A 19,247-nucleotide genomic window follows, 5' to 3' on the forward strand; every position below is an offset into this window, starting at 1 on the left:
TACACAGACAAGTTCATTTTAGAAACACATGGGGTACAACATAGGTTTTATTTTACAAGGCACACTCCAGTGAAGATTACTGATGTGCAATGTCTTTCATTTAGATCTCTTTATTATTTTCCATTTAAATTTAAAACATGTTTACATCACTTAAAAGATGAAGTATGGGGCCTCAGTTATGGGAAACTTGCTGCTGAGCCTGACAACCTAAGTTCAACCCTCAGAACCCACATGGTGGAGGAGAGAACCAACTCCAGATAGCTGTTCTCTGACCTCCATACATGCATTGTGGTATGCAAGCATGTATTCAAATACAATAGAAATAAAAATTTTAAAACTGTAACTTTTAAGATTCCGTGTATTTTTTCTGACCATTGGAATATTACAGTTTCAAGTAACAAAAGATAAAGATAAAAACATTTCAGACTAAATTTACTGATATGTATACAGTGAACCCATTTAATTACCACAGCCATTAGCAAGTCCTGATGTCTCCTCTTCAGCTCAGAACCCACTAACAAGCAGTCACTGGATAATCTCTGGGATCTCTCTGTTATCCACAATGAGTGTGTGGATAATCCCTTCTCTTCTCTTCCCGCTGCTGACAGCTTTTATGTAACAGTCATGGTTCCCAACACTGAAGTGTGTTTCAGTTCCATCATCTACAAACTCGCCCTAGGACAGCAAGGGAGGAAGCATCAGTGGTCCAGAAATCTCTCTGTCGGGGCACTAGCATCATCTAAAAAGTACTGGTGGTATAATGAAATAATACGTTTGTAAAATGTTAAGGGTTGCAGACTCAGAGTTTGAAGTTTGTGTTTACATACCTTTATGATTCTGTTACAAACTGAGTTTCTTCCTTTCCTCATATTCATTAATTATTTTGATTTTTGAAATATTACTGTGTAGCCAAGTTTACGTTAAGCCAGAGCTCACTGCATTAATCTCCTGATCCTCTTGCCTCCACTTAATTTTATCATTACAATGATCACCATAAAAGTATGTCCACTTGACAGACAAGAAAACAGAGGCAGATGACTTGAAAGTGCCACTCTTCAAGGAGACTACTCTCAACCACTTCAAAATTCTGCTTCCTTTGGGTTATAAGGTAATTTGTAATAAAATACACGCTTAGTAATGAAAACCAGACCACTAAATTTATTGAGTACTTGAAATGTGTCTACTTAGAAATGAAATCCATACCTTAAGTTTAAAATACATACCTGATCTGAAACTATACCTGATCTGAAACCTATAAATGTATATAACTCACTAATAAATTCCTTTGTTGATTACATGTTAAATTATAATTCCTTCTGTGGTGATGTATTATTTATGATTTGTTAAAGCTTGCATGACGATTCAGAAAGCAAAGTCAGCCTCAAGCTATAGAGACCAAGCAGTGGCGCTCCACACCTTTAATCCCAGAACTCAAGATTAAGAGGTACATGGATCTCTGTTAGTTCAAAGTCACAATGACAACACCGGCTTGCTCCAGTCATAAAAAAAAAAAAAAAAAAAAATAGCTCACACAAAGATGATCTCAGCACTTGGGATCACACACCTTTAATCCCAACACTAGGGAGGTGGAGACAGGAGTGATATGGCTGGGCAGAGAAAGGAGTATAAGCAAGAGGAGACAGGAAGAGCTTTTGCCTCTGAGGATTCGTGGAGACAGGATTGCTATTTCAGCTTGGTAGAGGTAAGATCTACTGGCTTGGCTGCTTTGCTTTTCTGATCTTCAGTTTGAAGCTTGAACCTCAAAATCTGTCTCTAGGTCTTTTATTTATCGTGCTACACCTTTCCTTTTTTTTGTTTGTTTTGTTTTGTTTTGTTTTTTGAAATAGAATCCTATTCTATGGTTATGAAGTAGCAACAGAAATAATTTTATGGTTGGTGGTCAGCACCATTTGAGGAAATGCATTTAAAGGGCTGAAGCTAAATAAATAAATAAATAAATAAATAAATGGGGCTGGAGAGATGGCTCAGTGGTTAAGAGCACTGACTGTTCTTCCAGAGGTCCTGAGTTCAATTCCCGGCAACCACATGGTGGCTCACAACCACCTTTAATGAGATCTGGTGCTCTCTGCTGGCATGCGGGCAGAAGACTGTATACATAATAAATAAATAAAATCTTAAAAAAAAAAAGGGGCTAAAGCATTAGGAAGGTTGAGGAGGCCTTACAGGGTAGATGGAAATCAATGAAACCATAACCAATGCCTTGACACTTGTCTGTAGACAGGCTGGGAGCTCACTTAGCAGTCATAACACACTGTGTTTGGTCTCAGCACTGAAAAATCAAACAAACAAAATACACACGCACCCTCCTCCACCCCCATCCACACTCCTTGACTATGAGCATAACAGAGGCCAAGCAGATAGAGCTCTTGAAGGGAAGAGATATGTACTGAACATTGACTCACCCACATCTTTGAGTGCAGAGATCTCTGCCCCATTTATACTGACTGAGCTTTGGAAAAGCCTTTGAAGGCACAATCCCTGTAAATTGCTTCTTGGCTACTTGACAAGCATAATTTTGGTGATACTTCTTAGGGATCAAAATGCAAAGGAGAGTCGGGTCGTGGTGGCTTATACCCAGCACTCAGGAGGCAGAGACAGGCGGATCTCTGTGAGTTCAAGACCAGCCTGGTCTACAAGAGCTAGTTCCAGGAAAACCTCCAAAGCCACAGAGAAACCCTGTCTTGAAAACCCCATAAAAAAAAATGCAAAGGAGAAACCAGCAGGCAACTGGAGCATTTTGTTGCAGGGATGTACATACTGGGATAGGCTGCTGGGTTAGCTAGCTCAGTATCCTCTCTGCTCTGCAGCCAGCCTATAGTTACCAGGAGGAGACAACTGGATTACAAAGGACTGTTTTCCACACCGGTTTCCTGTCAGTTAGTAAGGAACAAAGACATGGAGGGGCGAACATGATTTTTACCTTATTTAAAACCGCTTTTCCCTCAGTGGGAGGTATGGAACCCTGAAGCTCACATGTGTTAGGTGAGTGCTGTACTCAAGCACTGCAGGCCCAGCTCTTAAAAACACATCCTTAATGCCATAAAACAACCTTCTTTTCAGTTGTTCTAGAGAAACCTTGAGAGTGGAGGAAATGTGGTTGCAAAGTGCTGACTACCTAGAGACTTACACGGAGAAGAATGAACACTAGGTCTGGTATAGTTAGCACACAGTAGGTACCTGACCACATGCATGGTAATGACTGCTTTTCTACAGGTGCCTTACAGCCTGCAGAGCTCTCTGGACCTCTGCATAAGAAGGCTTCTCTCAGCAGGTTTATTCCAGGGAATGTCCCTCAGAGACAAAGCCCAGGAGACTAGGTTACATCTGCCAGGCTTAAGAAATGAAAATAACCTGCAGGGCATTGGTGGCGCACGCCCTTATCCCAGCACTTGGGAGGCAGAGGAAGGCAGATCTCTGTGAGTTTGAAGCCAGTCTGATCTAGAGTGAGTTCCAGGGCAGACTCCAAAGCTACAGAGAAACCCTGTCTAGAACCTCCTACCCCCTTCTCCCAAAAGAAATGAAAATGCATCCATCTTTGTAACTGGATTCCTACCTCCTCAGACAGGCAGTTATGAGATCGAGTAGATTCGAGGTGATCAACTGAGTAGTTACCCCCAAAGCAACCTTTCTTCTCAGCGCCTTAACTCGCCTTCCTACACCTGTAATGGGAGCAACTACACTCTCCAACAAGAGCAGAGCAGAGAGCTAGCTGCTCACCATTGCCAACCTGGGCCTTCCTCCCTAGAGCACAAACATGGGCAGTAGGGACAACACTTCCAGAAGACCCCAAGACACAGAGTTTCTTCCCAGTGACTTCAGCTCCTGGTCCCGCATTCCCTGTGCCACCATGTTAATTCATTTCTGTTTGAAATTCACTCCTATATTCGTTTCCCTCCAAGTCACAAGGATCCCAATCCCTGAGGGCAAAGCCTGCATGGCTTTTGCAGGATGCTTGGCATCTGTGTGTGGGGAGTGTCTTCTCTCCTACCTTGACAATACTAGTTTACAAATTCCACCTGTCTTCTGGCTTTTGTGACAATGCCCTTTGCTGTTTACCTTCATGTCATCTGACACTGTGAACATCACTACGTCTTTAAAAATCAAACAACAGCCGGGCGTTGGTGGCGCATGCCTTTAATCCCAGCACTCAGGAGGCAGAGGCAGGTGGATCTCTGTGAAGTCGAGACCAACCTGGTCTACAAGAGCTAGTTCCAGGACAGCCTCCAAAGCCACAGAGAAACCCTGTCTCAAAATAAATAAATAAATAAATAAATAAATAAATAAATAAATACCAAACAACAACAAAGAAGTCCTTACTTTTAGGAAAGTACCCTGTGGTTCTGAGGATATGTGCAAAGCGTTCCTGCCCACGTGTGATCTTCCTGCAGCAGCATTGACAGAGGTCTGAAAGCTAGAGTTCTCATATAATCAGCTTCTAGGGGAAGGCTACACTTGATTTCTAGAGGAGCAAATCCAGGAAGACAGCAGCTCTTGGGGAAGGAACTTTTTAATGTGAACATGGCTCAGGGTAAAAGTCTAGCCAGGAGAGGCAAGGTGGAGTGTGTGGCTGTGCCAGCTTAGACTGCAGATAGTCTCCAATAGCCCCAGGGAATGTCTGGCAAAGATTTTTCAGAACTTGGAGTAAAAGACAATTCCTATGCTTTTTGGTTTTACTAAGATTACCTTGGTTAATTATATAATCACCAGACACAGAGCTCAGTTGTGGTGGTTCCCACTTGCAACCCCAATATTGAGTAGGCTGAGGCAAGAGGATTGAATTTGAGGTTAGCCTAGGCTACACAGGACAAAAGAAGTTTTAGAATGAGGAAATGCAGTCACTTATACGCATGCACTAGGAAGAGATAAAGGCTGACTTACCGCTGACTCTATTATTTTACCGTTGCACCATATATCCATAGTGTTTTTTTCTGTAAAAGTAATAACATTTAAATGTTATAATTCTGCATTCAAAGTTAACTTTTTGTATTTGTTTTCATTTGTATGCGTAAGGGTGTTCTGCTTGCACATATGTCTGTGTGTGCCACTTGTGTGCCAAGTGCCCACAGAGGCCAGAAGAGGGTGTCAGATTCTGCCCCCCCCAACTATATAACCCAAATAAGAAAAACCTGGGTATGATGGTACGTGCCTGTAACTCCAGCTCTCAGGAGGCAAGGAAGGGCTGGATGATGACTTTGAAATTCAGATCCTCTTGTCTATACCTCTCTGAGATTACAGCCATGTACAATAATAAAGGTTTATTAATGTGTGTGGTAGAACTTGGGGCTCCCTGAACTCTAGGCATGTACTCTGCCAAATGAACTACATTTCCAGGACATCCCTCCCCCTCCCCTCCATTTACTCTGTAGTATAGGCTTCCTGGAGCTCACTATGTAGATCAAGCCGACCTTGAACTTGCAGTCAATACTTCTACTTCAAACTCTTTAGTAGTATGATTATAGGCTCAATAAACTTTTTTCATTAAATAAATAAAAAAGCTGCTTTGTTAATGCATGCCTTTAATCCCAGCACTTGGGAGGTAGAGACCAGTTTGATTTGTTGTTGTTGTTGTTTTTGTTGTTGTTTTGTTTTTTTTGAGACAGGGTTTCTCTGCAGCTTTGGAGCCTGTCCTGGAACTCACTTTGTAGACCAGGCTGGTCTAGAACTTACAGAGATTCACCTGCCTCTGCCTCCCAAGTGCTGGGATTAAAGGTCTGTGCCACCACCACCCAGCCAGAGACCAGTTTGAATCTCTTAAATCTCTATGAGTTTGAAGTCAGTCAGGACTATACAGTGGGACCCTGCCTCAAAGGGGTAGGGGTGGGGCACTGAAGAGAAGTTAAGAATACTTGCTGCTATTGTAGAGTACCCAGGTTTATTGCCCAGCACCCACATAGTGGCTTATAACTCTAGTTCCAGGAGATCTGGTGTCCTCTTCTGGTCTCAACAGGCACCAGGCATGCAAGAAACACACACATACATACATACATACATACATACATACATACATAGTTACTCACACATAAACATAAAATAAAAAAGAATAAATAAGCTTTTTAAAAAGTCACTTTGTTCAGCCAGGTCATGGTGATGGCACACACTTTTAATCCCAGTATTGGGGAGGCAGAGGCAGACAGAGGTCTGTGAGTTCAAGGCCAGCCTGGTCTACATAGTGAGTTCCTGGACAGCCAGGCTTGTTATCCAGGGAAACCCTATCTCAAAGCCAAACAAACAAACCAAACAAACAAACAAACAAAAAATCCAAACCAAACAAACAAACAAAAAGTCACAATGATATCTAATATTTTGTATGCTAATCTAAAAGTTTTTTAAAAATCAACTAATAAAAGCTATCAGTTAGCATTCAAATTCACAACAGAATGGAAAGGCCTGGACATTTCTGTATTCTCAGTACCTGATTCTGGTACACTGTTATTTTTGAGATAGTTAATAAATATTATTAAATAAATGAGTCAGAGAATTAACATGACTGTAACAAATTTGATTTAGCAATGGGAGCAGGAAGTAGTAAGGCTAACTAGAAGTGAGGAGGCTAGTTTTAAAAAACCCACTGGGTGGGAGAGAAGGATCAGCAAGCAAAACAATTGCCAGGCAAGCATGAGAACAGGAGTTGGAATCCCTGGAACCCACATAAAGCTCCCATGGGTGTCTTGGACCTGTAATCTCCATCTTTCTATGGTAAGATGGAAGTCAGAGCCAGGAGAATCTCCTAAAGCTTTCGGACTGTCTTACCTGCTGTATCAGTAGCAAACAATAAAGAGACGTGTCTCAAATAAGGTGGAAGGCCAGGCTCAATAGCTGAGGTTGTCCTCTGACCTCTACATGGCAGCATAGAGTGCTCACACACAATGTACACGTGTTACACATACATCATACACACAATACAGATGACATATAAACATTTGTCCTAGTTAGCGTCAGCTGCCAAGTTGACATAACCTTAGTCATCTGAGGGAGCCTCAGTTAAAGAATTTCCTAGGTCAGACTGGCCTATGGCCATGTCTGTGACAGAATGTCTTGCTTTTTGGTACAAGTGGAAGAAAGGATCTGAGGGAGCAAGCCTGCAAGCTGTGTTCTTCCATGATTCCTACCCTCTACGGTCCTGTCTTGAGTTCTTGGCATGACTTTTCTCAAGGTAGACTGTACCTGCAAGCTAAAAGAAACCCTTACTTCCTCATGTGGCTTTCGGTCACAGTTTTTTTCACAACAGGAAAGAAAATAGGATAACATTTTTTAAAAAATCCTTCAGCTGGAATTTATGGTTCTCATCTAATGAAGCCATATACTCATCACCTACAAAGAAAGCTTACCTTATTAATAACTTTAAATAACTTTTAAAACTTTTTTATTTCTCAAGATACGACCTGGGTGTCCTGGAACTCTCTATGTATACCAACCTGGCTTTGAACTCACAGAGATCCTCCTGCCTCTGCCTCCTGAGTGCTGGGATTAAAGGTGCACCACCAGGCCTGGATGTTATTTTCTTTTTAAAGATTTAAAAATGTTTTTCATTATGTGTATTTGTATGTCGCATGAGTAAAGTACCCTCAGAAGCCAGATGAGGGTGGTGTATCCCTAGAGCTGGAGGTACAGGTGGTTGTGAGCTACCAGATGTGGGTGCTGGGATCTAAGCTCCGAGAGAGCAGTGTGTGCTCTTAACTGCCGAGCCACCGCTCTGGTCCTGGTTCTTGCTGTTCTGTGCTCGAATCCCCTTTACTGCTGCCTCCACCTTGTAGCTTGGAGATGGTTCACAATTGTATACTAATGATAGTACTGAAACTAACTTTTGTCCATAGAAATGCAAATGGATCTTGCCTGCAAGGGGGGTTACCTCTCTGCTGACATCCAACAGTTTCCCATCTATTTGCAACCCCATTTCAGCATTTCTGAGCACCCAAGCATACAGGTACAAATATAATTGCATGTGTACATATATACGTAAGCACTACCGCCTGTGTGTATGTGTTGAGTTTTGTTCTGATTTTTGTTTTTATGAGGGTTGATGGAATATTGAATGGTGACCTGCTCACATGGATGCATGAGGAAAACATGACTCTTGAATTTTTTCAAACCCCCCACTTAACTCTTTGGAGGAAACAATTAAATAATCGCTATAAAAAAATCTAATATGGATTGCATACCCTATTGTAAACCAGATGGGGTTACAGAACTGAGAAGGGGAAGTGAACACAATGTCCCATTCCCTAAACAGGAAGTGATTTCCAACTGACAACTACTTGCAAAGAAAAAAAAAAATCAGTCTTCTCCCAATGGAGTCTCACTGGCTATATAAACCACACTTATGGATAGGCCCCATACCCAGCACTAGGTGACCAACACAAAACACACTCAGTAGTGTTTTTATAGATTTGCTGCCTCATATTTCTTTCTCTCATTTTTTTTTTAAATCTTACAGGCTTTTTTTTTTTTTTTGGCTTGTATATTATGGTTTCCAATTTTGTGTTCTTACTGATTTTGTTTGTGTGTCTGTGTGTGTGTTTCTTTTGATTTTTCCAATTTTATATTCTGCTTTGTGTGCTTTTTCTAAAAAAAAAAAATACCTGTTTGTTTTCTAAAGAGATAAAGAAAGCATGGAGTTGGGTGGGTGGCAAGGTGGGGAGGCTCTGGGATAAGATGGGGGAGGGGAAACCGTGACCAGAATATACTGCAGAATATATCTTATGAATTTTTAATTAAAAAAAATCTGGGGGCTGGAGAGATGGCTTAGAAGTTAACAGCACTGGCTGTTTTCCAGGGGTCCTGAGTTCAATTCCCAGCACCCACATGATAACTCACAACCATCTGCAATGAGATCTGGTCCCCTCTTCTGGTGTGTGCAGGGATACATGCAGGCAGAACACTGTATGCATAATAAATAAATAAATCTTTTTTAAAAAATCCATCCCATTCCTCACAAACAGCCCTGACTCACCCAAAACAATTCTAAAGTTCTTGCCGTCCAAGCGCAGTATCCAGGTGTTGGTGGTCTTTGATCTATTCTCCACATACTTCCTGAAGCTTTTCCCCTCAATTTCCAGGATATATTTAAAAACAAAACCTTTGCCAGACAGTATACGTATGGCGGCTTTGGTTTTTCTTGCTCCAACGAAGAAGGTTTCTTTGCCCACTAAATTGAACATCCAGTCCTTTCTTATCTCTTCCTAGATGATAAAATAGAATAGGTTAAAACGTACAAATGGAGGGAATTTTAATATTTAACATTTAAGAAATAAAAACGTCAAGGTGCTTGTTTGTTTGTTTTTGTTTTTCGAGACAGGGTTTCTCTGTAGGACGGTCCTGGCTGTCCTGGAATTTGATTTGTAGATCAGGTTGGCTTCAAACTCACAGAGATCCACCCGCCTCTGCCTCCCAAGTGCTGGGACTAAAGGTGTGTGCCACCACTGCCTGCTTGATTGTGATGGTTTGAATAAGAATGGCCCCCATAGGCTCATATATTTCAAAGTTTGGTGCCCCACGGAGTGGTGCTATTTGAAAAGATTAGAAGAATTAGCAAGTGTTGTCTTGTTGAAGGAAGTATAATCACTGGGGGTGGGGCTTTGAGGTTTCGAAAGCCCATGCCAGGCCCAGTGGTTCACTCTCTCTTCCTGCTGCCTGTGGATCTCAGCTCCTTCTCTAGCACCATTTCTGCCATGCTTCCTGCCATGTTGACAATGGACTAAACTTCTGATATTATAAGCAATCTCTAATTAAACACTTTCTTTTATAATAGTTGTCTTGGTCATGATGCCTCTTCACAACGATAAAACACTAAGACAGTGATTAAAATCCAATGTTATTTGTGCTTTATGAATTCATTATATCAAGATTTTTCTTAAAAATCATTTTTCTATATGTGGAGGCACATAACTTTAATCCCAGCCCTTGGGAGACAGATGAAGGTAGATCTCTGTGACTTTGAGGCCAGCCTGGGCTACTTAGACCCTGTTTGAAAATTCAAAGTCGTTTTAAATTTAAATACCAGATTTCATATTCTTGTTGTTTGTAGTTGAGACAGGGTTTCTCTGTGAAGATTTCATGTTCTTTTATGTAATTATTCTTCTGTAACTTCACTAGATTGCTTTATACAGAAAAAAAATAGATGAAAAAGAATAACCATTGTGAGAAAAAAAGCCCTGACTTTATATGTGGAGATGCTATGCTGATAAAACCAAGCTTCAGGGCTAGAGACATGGCTCAGAGGTTAAGAGCACTGGCTGCTCTTCCTAAGGACCCAAGTTCAATACCCATCACCCACACGGTGGCTCACAACTGTCTATAATTGCAGGCTCAGGGGATCTGATACCCTCTTGTGTCCTCAGAGGACCCCAGACACACATGTGGTACACATGCATGCATAAGGCGAAACACCCTTACACATACAAATAAATAAATAAATAAATAGAAATGCTTAGGAAAGCAAGCTGGGGTAGTCTTGCATGCTTTTACTTCCATCACTGGGGAGACAGAGACAGGAGGTTCTCTATGAGGTCTAGACCAGTCTTGTCTATGTAGCAAGTTACAGGACACCCAGAGAGAGACCCTGTCTCAAAGAGAGAGGGAGGGAGAGAGGGAGAGATGAAGGAACGTGAGCTTCTCTGTGGCATATTTTAAAGGTCACATTACGTTTTCCTACCTTCCCATCCACATATACAACTCGTTTTCCTGATGTGGTCCCATGTTCAAATTCAATCTTGTGGGCTCCATCACTTAAAATAACATCCCAAATAGCTACAATGTCTGTCATTTTCCCCAGGCTATAAAGAGGGCAAAGGAAATAAAGATGAAACCATTAAAATGGGCTAAAACAGTAACGAATATCCAATTAATCCTCTCAAGATGAAAATAACAGATGATTAGATGATTTCTTTTTCTTTGCTTTTTTTTTTTTTTTTTTTTTTTTTTGGACAGGGTGCTGTGTATTTCAGGCTGGCGTCAACTTACTTTGCAAGCCTGATGATCGGAGTTTGATCCACGTAAGTGTGGAAGGAGAGAAATGACTCCACAAAGTTGTCCTCTGTCTTCCACACTTGCTTCATAATACACACACCAACACACTTGTTCACAGATCATTAAAAAACAAAAACAAAAACATGAGTCTGTGGTTTTGTGGGCTCTGCAGTGGCTGTGTTCTTTATTTGTTCAAAGCCATGGACTTTCCCTATAAATGTCAGGCTTCAGCTTTTCAAGTCACTGTTTATTTGAACCTGTTTTCAAAGGATACTGTCCTAGGTAGCCATGGTGGCACATACCTGCAATTCCAGCATTTGGGAGGTAGAGGCGGGAGGATATCAGGAGTTCAAGATCATCTTCTGATACAGTGACACCACCAGAGACCCAGTGTAAACCAAATCAACCAAACCAAACCACAACATAGCACAGTCAGTGGATTCACTGAAAAGTAGTAGTGTGTTGGTGATGACTGATGTAGTAGCTGATGGCCCTGCCCTCCATGGCAGGGAAGACCTAAAATTACTGTGCGGAGTGACATCCCTGAGACTGTTGCTTGGCATCTGGTACAGCCTCCCTACCACGCATGAGAGGGAAGAATGCTCCAAGCCCAGCCCAAGTGCCCTGGCTCCTGTTGAGTGGGATCTGCAGACCTTAAAACAGGAGGAGTGCTAGGTTCTCTCAGTGTCCTCTGTCCTGCGCATATCCCAGTGTTCTGTTTGTTTCTTCTACATTCAGATACACTGCTACTCGGGAATGAGCAACTAAGAGGCCTTTGGGAACCTACCTGACTCACTGGCCACAAAGTTGACTGGGACTACAAGTGGCTTCAGGTACAGGAAGGAAGGAATCCATCCTGACCTGTACTATCCCCAGCACACCAGTTTTAACACCAGGAACGAAAAAAGAGTCCAGCTGTAACCCACTACCCTTTCCCCTGGCTGATGCCAATAATACAGGACCAAAAGGAAGCTGTTGTTTGTCACCCTTCAAAATTTTTTTTCTAAAGTCCATCCTTTAAGTGCATTTATTTCAAGTATATTTTAGGCCCCACCCCCTTTAAAATATAATAATTAAAACAACAAGGGCCTTGTGCATGTCAGGCAAGCACTCTTCTACTAAGGCAAATCCCTATCACTTTTCGGGGTAAGTGTTTGAGGTAGTCTGTCTCACTTGCTTTCAGGGTTTTTTGTTTGTTTGTTTGTTTGTTTCCTAGACAAGTTTCACTTACAGTCCAGGCTAGCCTCAGCTTCCTGAGCTAATTGGAAGCCGCCATTCCTGGCTTGGTTTTTCTTTTTTTTTCAGTCTTTTATGTTTTCATTTTATTATTTATCTTGCTTACCTTTTGTTTTTTTCATATCTTTTAAAAGATTTGTCCATATGGTGTTGCATGTGCATAAGTGTGTGTGGGCCTGTGTGGAATACATTTTCTTCTCAGTAGCCCTTAGAATTTCTTTAAAATATCATTTTTTAAGGCCACAAGTCTTAACAAATACAACAAAATTAAAGTAATTTCTTTTTATTATATCAGACTACAATGGACTAAAACTAGGAATAAGCAGCAAGGCAACTGCAGAAATTACAGGAGTACACGGAGATGAGCAATATACATGCGTTTTGGAGACGAGATCTTACTCTGTAGCCCAGGCTGCCCTAGAATTTACCATGTAGCATTCTTCCTGACTCAGTCTCTACATGCTGGGATTACAGGCATGAGCTAACACATGCACATAAGTATTTAAGACTACCATAAATACAGCCTTGAATATGTAGTGGGTCACTGATGAACTCAAGAAAGAAGACATAAGTTCAGCATGCCTGGAATCCTGCCACTCACAAGGCAGTTAAGAGCATTTGCTGCTCTTGCAGAGGACCCGGATTTCATTCCCAGCACTCACATGGAATCTCACAACCATCTGATACCCTCTTCTGACTTCTGTGGGCACCAGGCATGAACATCTGTGCACAGACATACATACAGGCAAAAGACTCACACGCAAAAGAAATCTAAGTAAAAGTTTTAAAAAGAATTGACAAATGGAATTTTGTGCTATTAAAAAGCTCTGCACAGCAAATGATGCGGCAGGCGAAAGAGGCAGCATATAGACTGGGGAGAATATTTATCAGAACTTGACCCAACAGAGGATTAATATTCAGAATATATCAAGTTTTCAAAAACAATCTAAAAGAACAAATAATCCAACCTGTAAAGGGGAAAACTAGACAATTATCAAAAGACAAGATCGGGTGGTGCATGCTTTTAATCCCAGCACTTGGGAGGCAGAGGCAGGCGGATCTCTGTGAGTTCGAGACCAGCCTGGTCTACAAGAGCTAGTTCCAGGACAGCCTCCAAAGCCACAGAGAAACCCTGTCTCAAAAACCAAAACAAACAAACAAACAAACAAAAAACCAAAAAACAAAAGACAAGATCTAAAAAGTATTTAATAGGGCCAGGCCTGGTGCCGAACACCTTTATGATTAGTGCTAGCCAGGCCGGCTACAGACTGAGACTATCTGAGAGAGGGAGGATAAGGAGGGAGGGAGGGAAAGGGAGAGAGAGAGGGAACTGATATGGAATGTCCTTCTGTATGCTATGTATATGTGTTTCTATTATTGGTTGATGAATAAAGCTGTTTCAGCCAATGGCCAGGCAGAATATACCTAGGTGGGAATACCAAACAAAAGATAGAGAAGGAAGGTCGGTGGGTAGAAGAGACACCATGTAGCTGCCAGAGAAGCAAGATGCCAGGGCCTCAAAAACAAAACAAAACAAAAACCAAAATAACAAAAACTATGTGTACCTAATTATATGCCTGAAGGACTCTAACTCAGCATATGCTAGACCTACCTATACACCCATATTTATTTGGGCACTTTGTGCAATAGCCAATATATGGAATAAGCCCAAGTGCCAATCAACATGTAAATGGATAAAGAAAACGAAGTCTATATAAACACAGCGGAGTATTATTTATCCATGAAGAAGAATGCAATCATGCTGTTACTGGACGATGGATAGAACTGAAAATCAACATGCTGAGGCACAGGAACCACACCCAGAAAGGCGGATGTTACATGCCGAAACTAAATTAAAACAAAGAAACAAACAAAAACCCAAAGCAAAACAGACCAAAAAAGAACAAAGCGTGAAAGCAGAGACCAGTTGGAAAAAGGAAGGGGACCAGCAGAAGTCTTGTTAATGGGTGGGGGTGGAGGGTTTGTGGGGAGGGATGGTCAAAGCTTTGTCTACTGCTGGAGCCTCTTGAGTAGGGTATCATAAAACCACAGGGAGGCAAGTTTCCTGGCCCCAGGGTCAGATGCTACTGAGGGGTGGGCATGGCCACCATAGATGGACGGTTTTAAGCTGTCTTCTGTCCAGCAATCTGGGCTGTGGTCTCACCTGTGCAATTGTTTCCTATGGACCACTTTGCAAAGCAGCGTGCTGGGTCTGACTCTAGACCGCACAGCCTTGTTCCTACAGCCAGCTTGGGGACTGGAAGCTCTGGGAGCATGCGCGTGGAACAGTACAGGCTGCCTCTTGCCGCCCTGTGTTCTTGACCTTTCCGGTGTGGCTGTCTACTCTAATGCCTTGCTCTCTGCACAGCTTTTCTCAGCCTATACCCCAGACATCATCAAGTCCCACCCTGTGAGCAACGCCCAAAAACAAACGTTGCTAAGAGCCATCTTCACAGGGTGCCTGGCTCCGTTGCTGGGGTGAAGATAGTGGGCAAAATCCTAGGACCGGTGCTGCTTTGAAGCCCGAGGAAGGTAAATCTGTTCGTGACATTGGTTCTCAAAAACCACCTTCCGGCATCCCTCTCCTTTTCTCCCCATCGTGATACTGGAGATTGGGCCGATGTTCGATGTCTCATAAATCGCCTACATTGGCCTTGAACTCACTCTGTAACCCAGACAGATCTCAAACTTGCAATTCTCCAGCGTTCATCCTTTGTTTCTTTAAAGACTCGGACTCCTTAAGGTGGATTTTCATCTCTGAAGAAGAACCTTTGCCTTCTCTTTATTCCCATCCTTAAGGAGGCAGGCAGGGTACTTGTTGCTAGACAATTACTCTTCCCTCTGCTCCGATGCATCTTTTCATCCCTTTCCTAAACTTCCACTGTTGTCAGCTTTGTTTTTCTAATGTCTTTTATTTATTTTTAATTTTTAAAATTGAGTCTTGCTGTGTAATCCATTGTGGCTTGTAACTCACTATAACACAGGTTGGCTCGGATTCATGATCATCCTGCCTTAGCCTCCCCAACCTTAGGATTACATCTGAATGAAGAATAGGCTTGGGTAGTACTAGAGCTCAGAACATACCACCCCTAAAATATTACTGTAGGAGAGTAGGACATTCTGAAGATGTTTTGGCATATTTGGAGCTGATTTTTATGTTTTTTTTTTTTTCAAACCTAGATAGCCACCTTACAAAAGTAACGAGTGGTCTCAGACAGAAGGCCCAATAACAGAATAGAGACATTCGAAGATGTTGAGGGCTTCTGAGGGCCTAGAAGATTTGAGAGCCATGCTCATCTTAGTGCTGGTGTCCTTTCAAAATCTGTGTGTTGAAACCTGGCTTCCAACCCAAGTATTAAGAGGTGTGGCCTTTAGGAGGTGATTAGGTCACAAGGGCTGTGCCTTCATGAATGGGATTAGTGCCTTTATAAAAGAAATGTGACAGGTTCCATTTGCCTCTTCTACTGGGTGTATGTTTTGGAACCAGGTCCTGTTCTGCTCGGCTCAAAATATGCCCATCACCGAGATGGGTTTTGTCAAAGAGAGATGATTCTAGAGGTGTGTGAAGATGAGGAGGCAAATTTTACGTCTGCCTCCTCAAGTATGTTAGTGACCAAAGTGATACATACAATTTATAGGAAGGACTGTTGACTTTGGCTCAGGAGTCCATAGTTGGCAGCAGGGTTGGCATGGTGGGTGGAGCACTTTCAAAAACATTTTTAAAATTTATTAATTTATTTTTTACATTCCGATCCCAGTTCCTCCTCCGGCTCTCTCCACACACACTTCTGCTCCTCAGAGAGGGTAAGGCCTCCCCCTAGGAAATCTACTAAGTCTGCCCTATCATCTCATTGAGGCAGGACCAAGGCACCACCCCCCATGTCTAGGCTGAGCAAGTTATCTCTCCATATGGAATGGGCACCACTAAGTCAGTTTGTGCATTGGAGTTAGATATTGGACCCACTGCCAGTGGATTCCTCATGGATTGCTCCAGCCGCACCATTGTTACCTATATTCAGAGAGTCTAGTTCGGTCTTATTCAGGTACCTGAGTCAATGATCTCTCTCTAGCTCAGGTCAGCTGATTCTTTGGGTTTCCCCATCATGGTCTTGACTCCTTACTCCAGGAACTTGGCCCAATGGTTAGTTGTAGATTTCTGCATCTACTTCCGTTTCTGGAAGAGGGTTCTAGCTTCTCTGGGGTTGTGGATTGTAGGCTGGGTATCTTTTGCTTTATGTCTGGTATCCACTTATGAGTGAGTACATACTATGGGTGGAGCACTTTACACCTTGGTCCCCAGGAAGCAGAGCTGACAGCTCACGTTAAAACAGACTGGAGGCAGAGAAAAGAGGGCACAGGAAGAGGCCAGAGCAAGACAGCATCAAAGGACATGCTCCCAGTGACTTATTTCCTCCATCTAGGCTCCATTTCTTGCTTTCCAGCGCTTACTGATAAAGCCATAATAGACTGAATCATAAAGGGATTATTCCATTTGTTAGGTCAGAGTCTTCATGATCTATTCTGGAACCCATTATCACACCGAGAATTGCCTCACTAATTCTCCAGGCATTTCTCAATTCAGTCAAGCTGACAGTGAAGATTATAACCCTCACAGAGAAGACAGGTTTTAGGAATATTTATGGACTAGGCCATGGAGAGAAGAGATTAAGGGCTAGTTTGGGCATTCGTGATCAAACTTTAACAATGACAATGACCCAAATGTCAGCTCTGAAACTGGTGATTTGTAAAACCAGCTAAAAGCAGGCAGCCAGGAGTACATGAAGCAGGTTAAGCCTGGAATTGAGAGTATGTAGAACAGGTTAGGTATGAAGAATTTGTTCAGGTTTTCTTTGGTTTCACGTGGAGGCAGGAAGAAGGTACCATCTTTGAAATGGGCAAAACAAGCCCTCTCTAGACTCCCAGTCTTTGGGCACTTTGGTCTTGGACTTCTCAGCCAGAAGAGAAAGCATCAAATTTCTGTGGTTTAGGGATTATCTAGTCAAAGGTATTTTGTTATAGGAGTGGGAACAGGTCCCATCTTACAGTTTATTTCTGCAATGGGTGATAATGTAAGGAAAGATTGTTCCATCATTGGGATTGGTATGGTGGATAAAGTTTCGAGGTGCCAAGCAAGTACAGTCTGGGAGAGAAACAGTTGACCAGAGGAAACGACCTATTGATTAGGTAACAGATCTTGAAAGTGATATGACTGAATTCCTCAGCAAATTGTGCTGCAGAGATTCTGCTAGAAGAGCAATGCTTTGCATTGAAAGATTCCTAAAGAGGAAGACTTCACTGTAGCCTTTTCCTTGTTATGTTTTTATTCAAAATAAATGATTCCTGAAAGAATGAAGAGGGGTGGTGGTGAAGTTTCCAGAGCTGGGACAAGTTTGGCTGACCCCCCCCATACTTAGTTGTCCCCTTCTGAATTCCTTTTCCTCAAGTCCTTAATTCTGAAAATCAACTCTGAGTTGGGAGAACCAGGAAACCCTAGTGGGGTCACAGCTCACAGCTTTGTGAAGGAAAATATTTTCTCATAAAACTCAAGGAATCTAGCTATCTTTTGTAAGACTAATAAAACAATCTATGAAGTTCTTGCTATATGCCTCTAGTTCTTACAACAACCCAGTAATTATATTTATTCTATTTTACACAGGGACCCAAAAGCCCTTTAGAAGTTATAGGCTTTATATTTGGAGTTAGGCACATCGGATTTGAAATGTTTATGTTAAGAGAACACATTTCTAGAAAAACATTGTGCTTGAAGAAAAACTTGGGCTTAATGTTTGGGGTTCATTCCCCAAGGTACACTGAAACTGGCACTGGAATTGGACAAGGTGACCTGTGATTCCTCAGCTGGCTGTTGTCTCTCTCTCCATAGTTTCTGGTATACTGGATTTGAAGAATTGTTTGTATCTGTTCCACAGAGGGAGGACACCCATGGGGAGAACAGTCATTTCTTACCTGCCAGGCTATATGGCAGGAAATCATGTCTGAACAAAGCACCATGAAAGGTCTTGAACTTACACAAAACATTCTTGTTGGGGATCATTGAGCTTTTGCCTTTGCTCTGAGTCTCAGATTGCTTCCTTGTTTCTCAGAAGGCACTCAAGGGCTCTTCAGATTCAGAAGCTGCCTCTCACCAAGGTGCTCACGGATGCTATTGCCTTAAAAGAGCAGCTGGAAATACTTCCATCACAATGGGATATGCTTTGTTTGGGGCCTCCATTTGAAACAGGTTGACTGATTTTTTTCCAATGTATTTTTTTTTAAGAATGGACAATAAAATAAAAGGAAAATATATCGGATCCCAGATATTTTAATTTTTCCTGTCTTTCTCCCAATATTGGCTATGGACTTGAGGAAGAAACATTGCCACTTTGGAAACCACTTACAATTATGGTGCCCTCCTGCCGGCTTCCTTTCTGGAACTCAGGCTTGTGCATCTCCTAAGCAATTACTGGTCAGGAGGCGTGGTGTATCTGCAGATCTGTCTCAACAAAACAAACAAAAAGCAAAATCGAGAAGTTTCTGACGGAAGAGGAAGTATGTGGTTCTGGTTGCTCCTCATGTCAGATGGAAACTCATTTTAGTTTGAATTTATCATGTTTACAACAGCACAGACTAATAGCAACTGGACCCTTTGAAACGTATTGAACCACTTAATTAACCAATCTTTAAGTCCACTGCCTCTGGGATTTCTGTTTTGTGAACTAATCAATTGCTTTATTGTTTAAGACAGTTTGAATTAGGTTTTCTGTTACAGGCATCCGAAATAATTATAACCCAGGGATGCTTAGCCTGTGGATGCAATTAGAACAGCTGGACTCAGAAGGATGGTAAAGTCACCCTATTGTTCAGGAAAAGGCAAGAAGTAAGACCGCATTAGGGAGTGGAAAATGAAAATCTGCCAGCCTTTGTTAGTGTGAATACCCTGATGTAGAAAGGCTTGGGGATGGGAGTAGGAGGAGGATAGAGGGAGTTGTTTGCCCAGAGCAGATATGGTTCAGACTCAACAGTGGTTT

The 19,247-nt window shown here is 42.1% G+C and overlaps 1 protein-coding gene across 1 annotated transcript; it reads right to left on the reverse strand.

The window, feature by feature from the left end:
- Nucleotides 1-525: 525 nt before the first annotated feature.
- Nucleotides 526-10,798, reverse strand: Faim (Fas apoptotic inhibitory molecule). Its single transcript, XM_027414757.1, has 4 exons — nt 10,673-10,798; nt 8,972-9,200; nt 4,900-4,949; nt 526-675 (listed from the first exon to the last, which is right to left on the reverse strand). The coding sequence occupies exons 1-4, from the start codon at nt 10,781-10,783 to the stop codon at nt 526-528; spliced, it is 540 nt and encodes a 179-aa protein (XP_027270558.1). The 5' UTR covers nt 10,784-10,798.
- Between the last annotated feature and the right edge of the window lie 8,449 nt (nt 10,799-19,247).

The sequence above is a fragment of the Cricetulus griseus genome, chromosome 4 (assembly GCF_003668045.3).
Source record: "Cricetulus griseus strain 17A/GY chromosome 4, alternate assembly CriGri-PICRH-1.0, whole genome shotgun sequence".
NCBI lineage: Eukaryota > Metazoa > Chordata > Mammalia > Rodentia > Cricetidae > Cricetulus > Cricetulus griseus.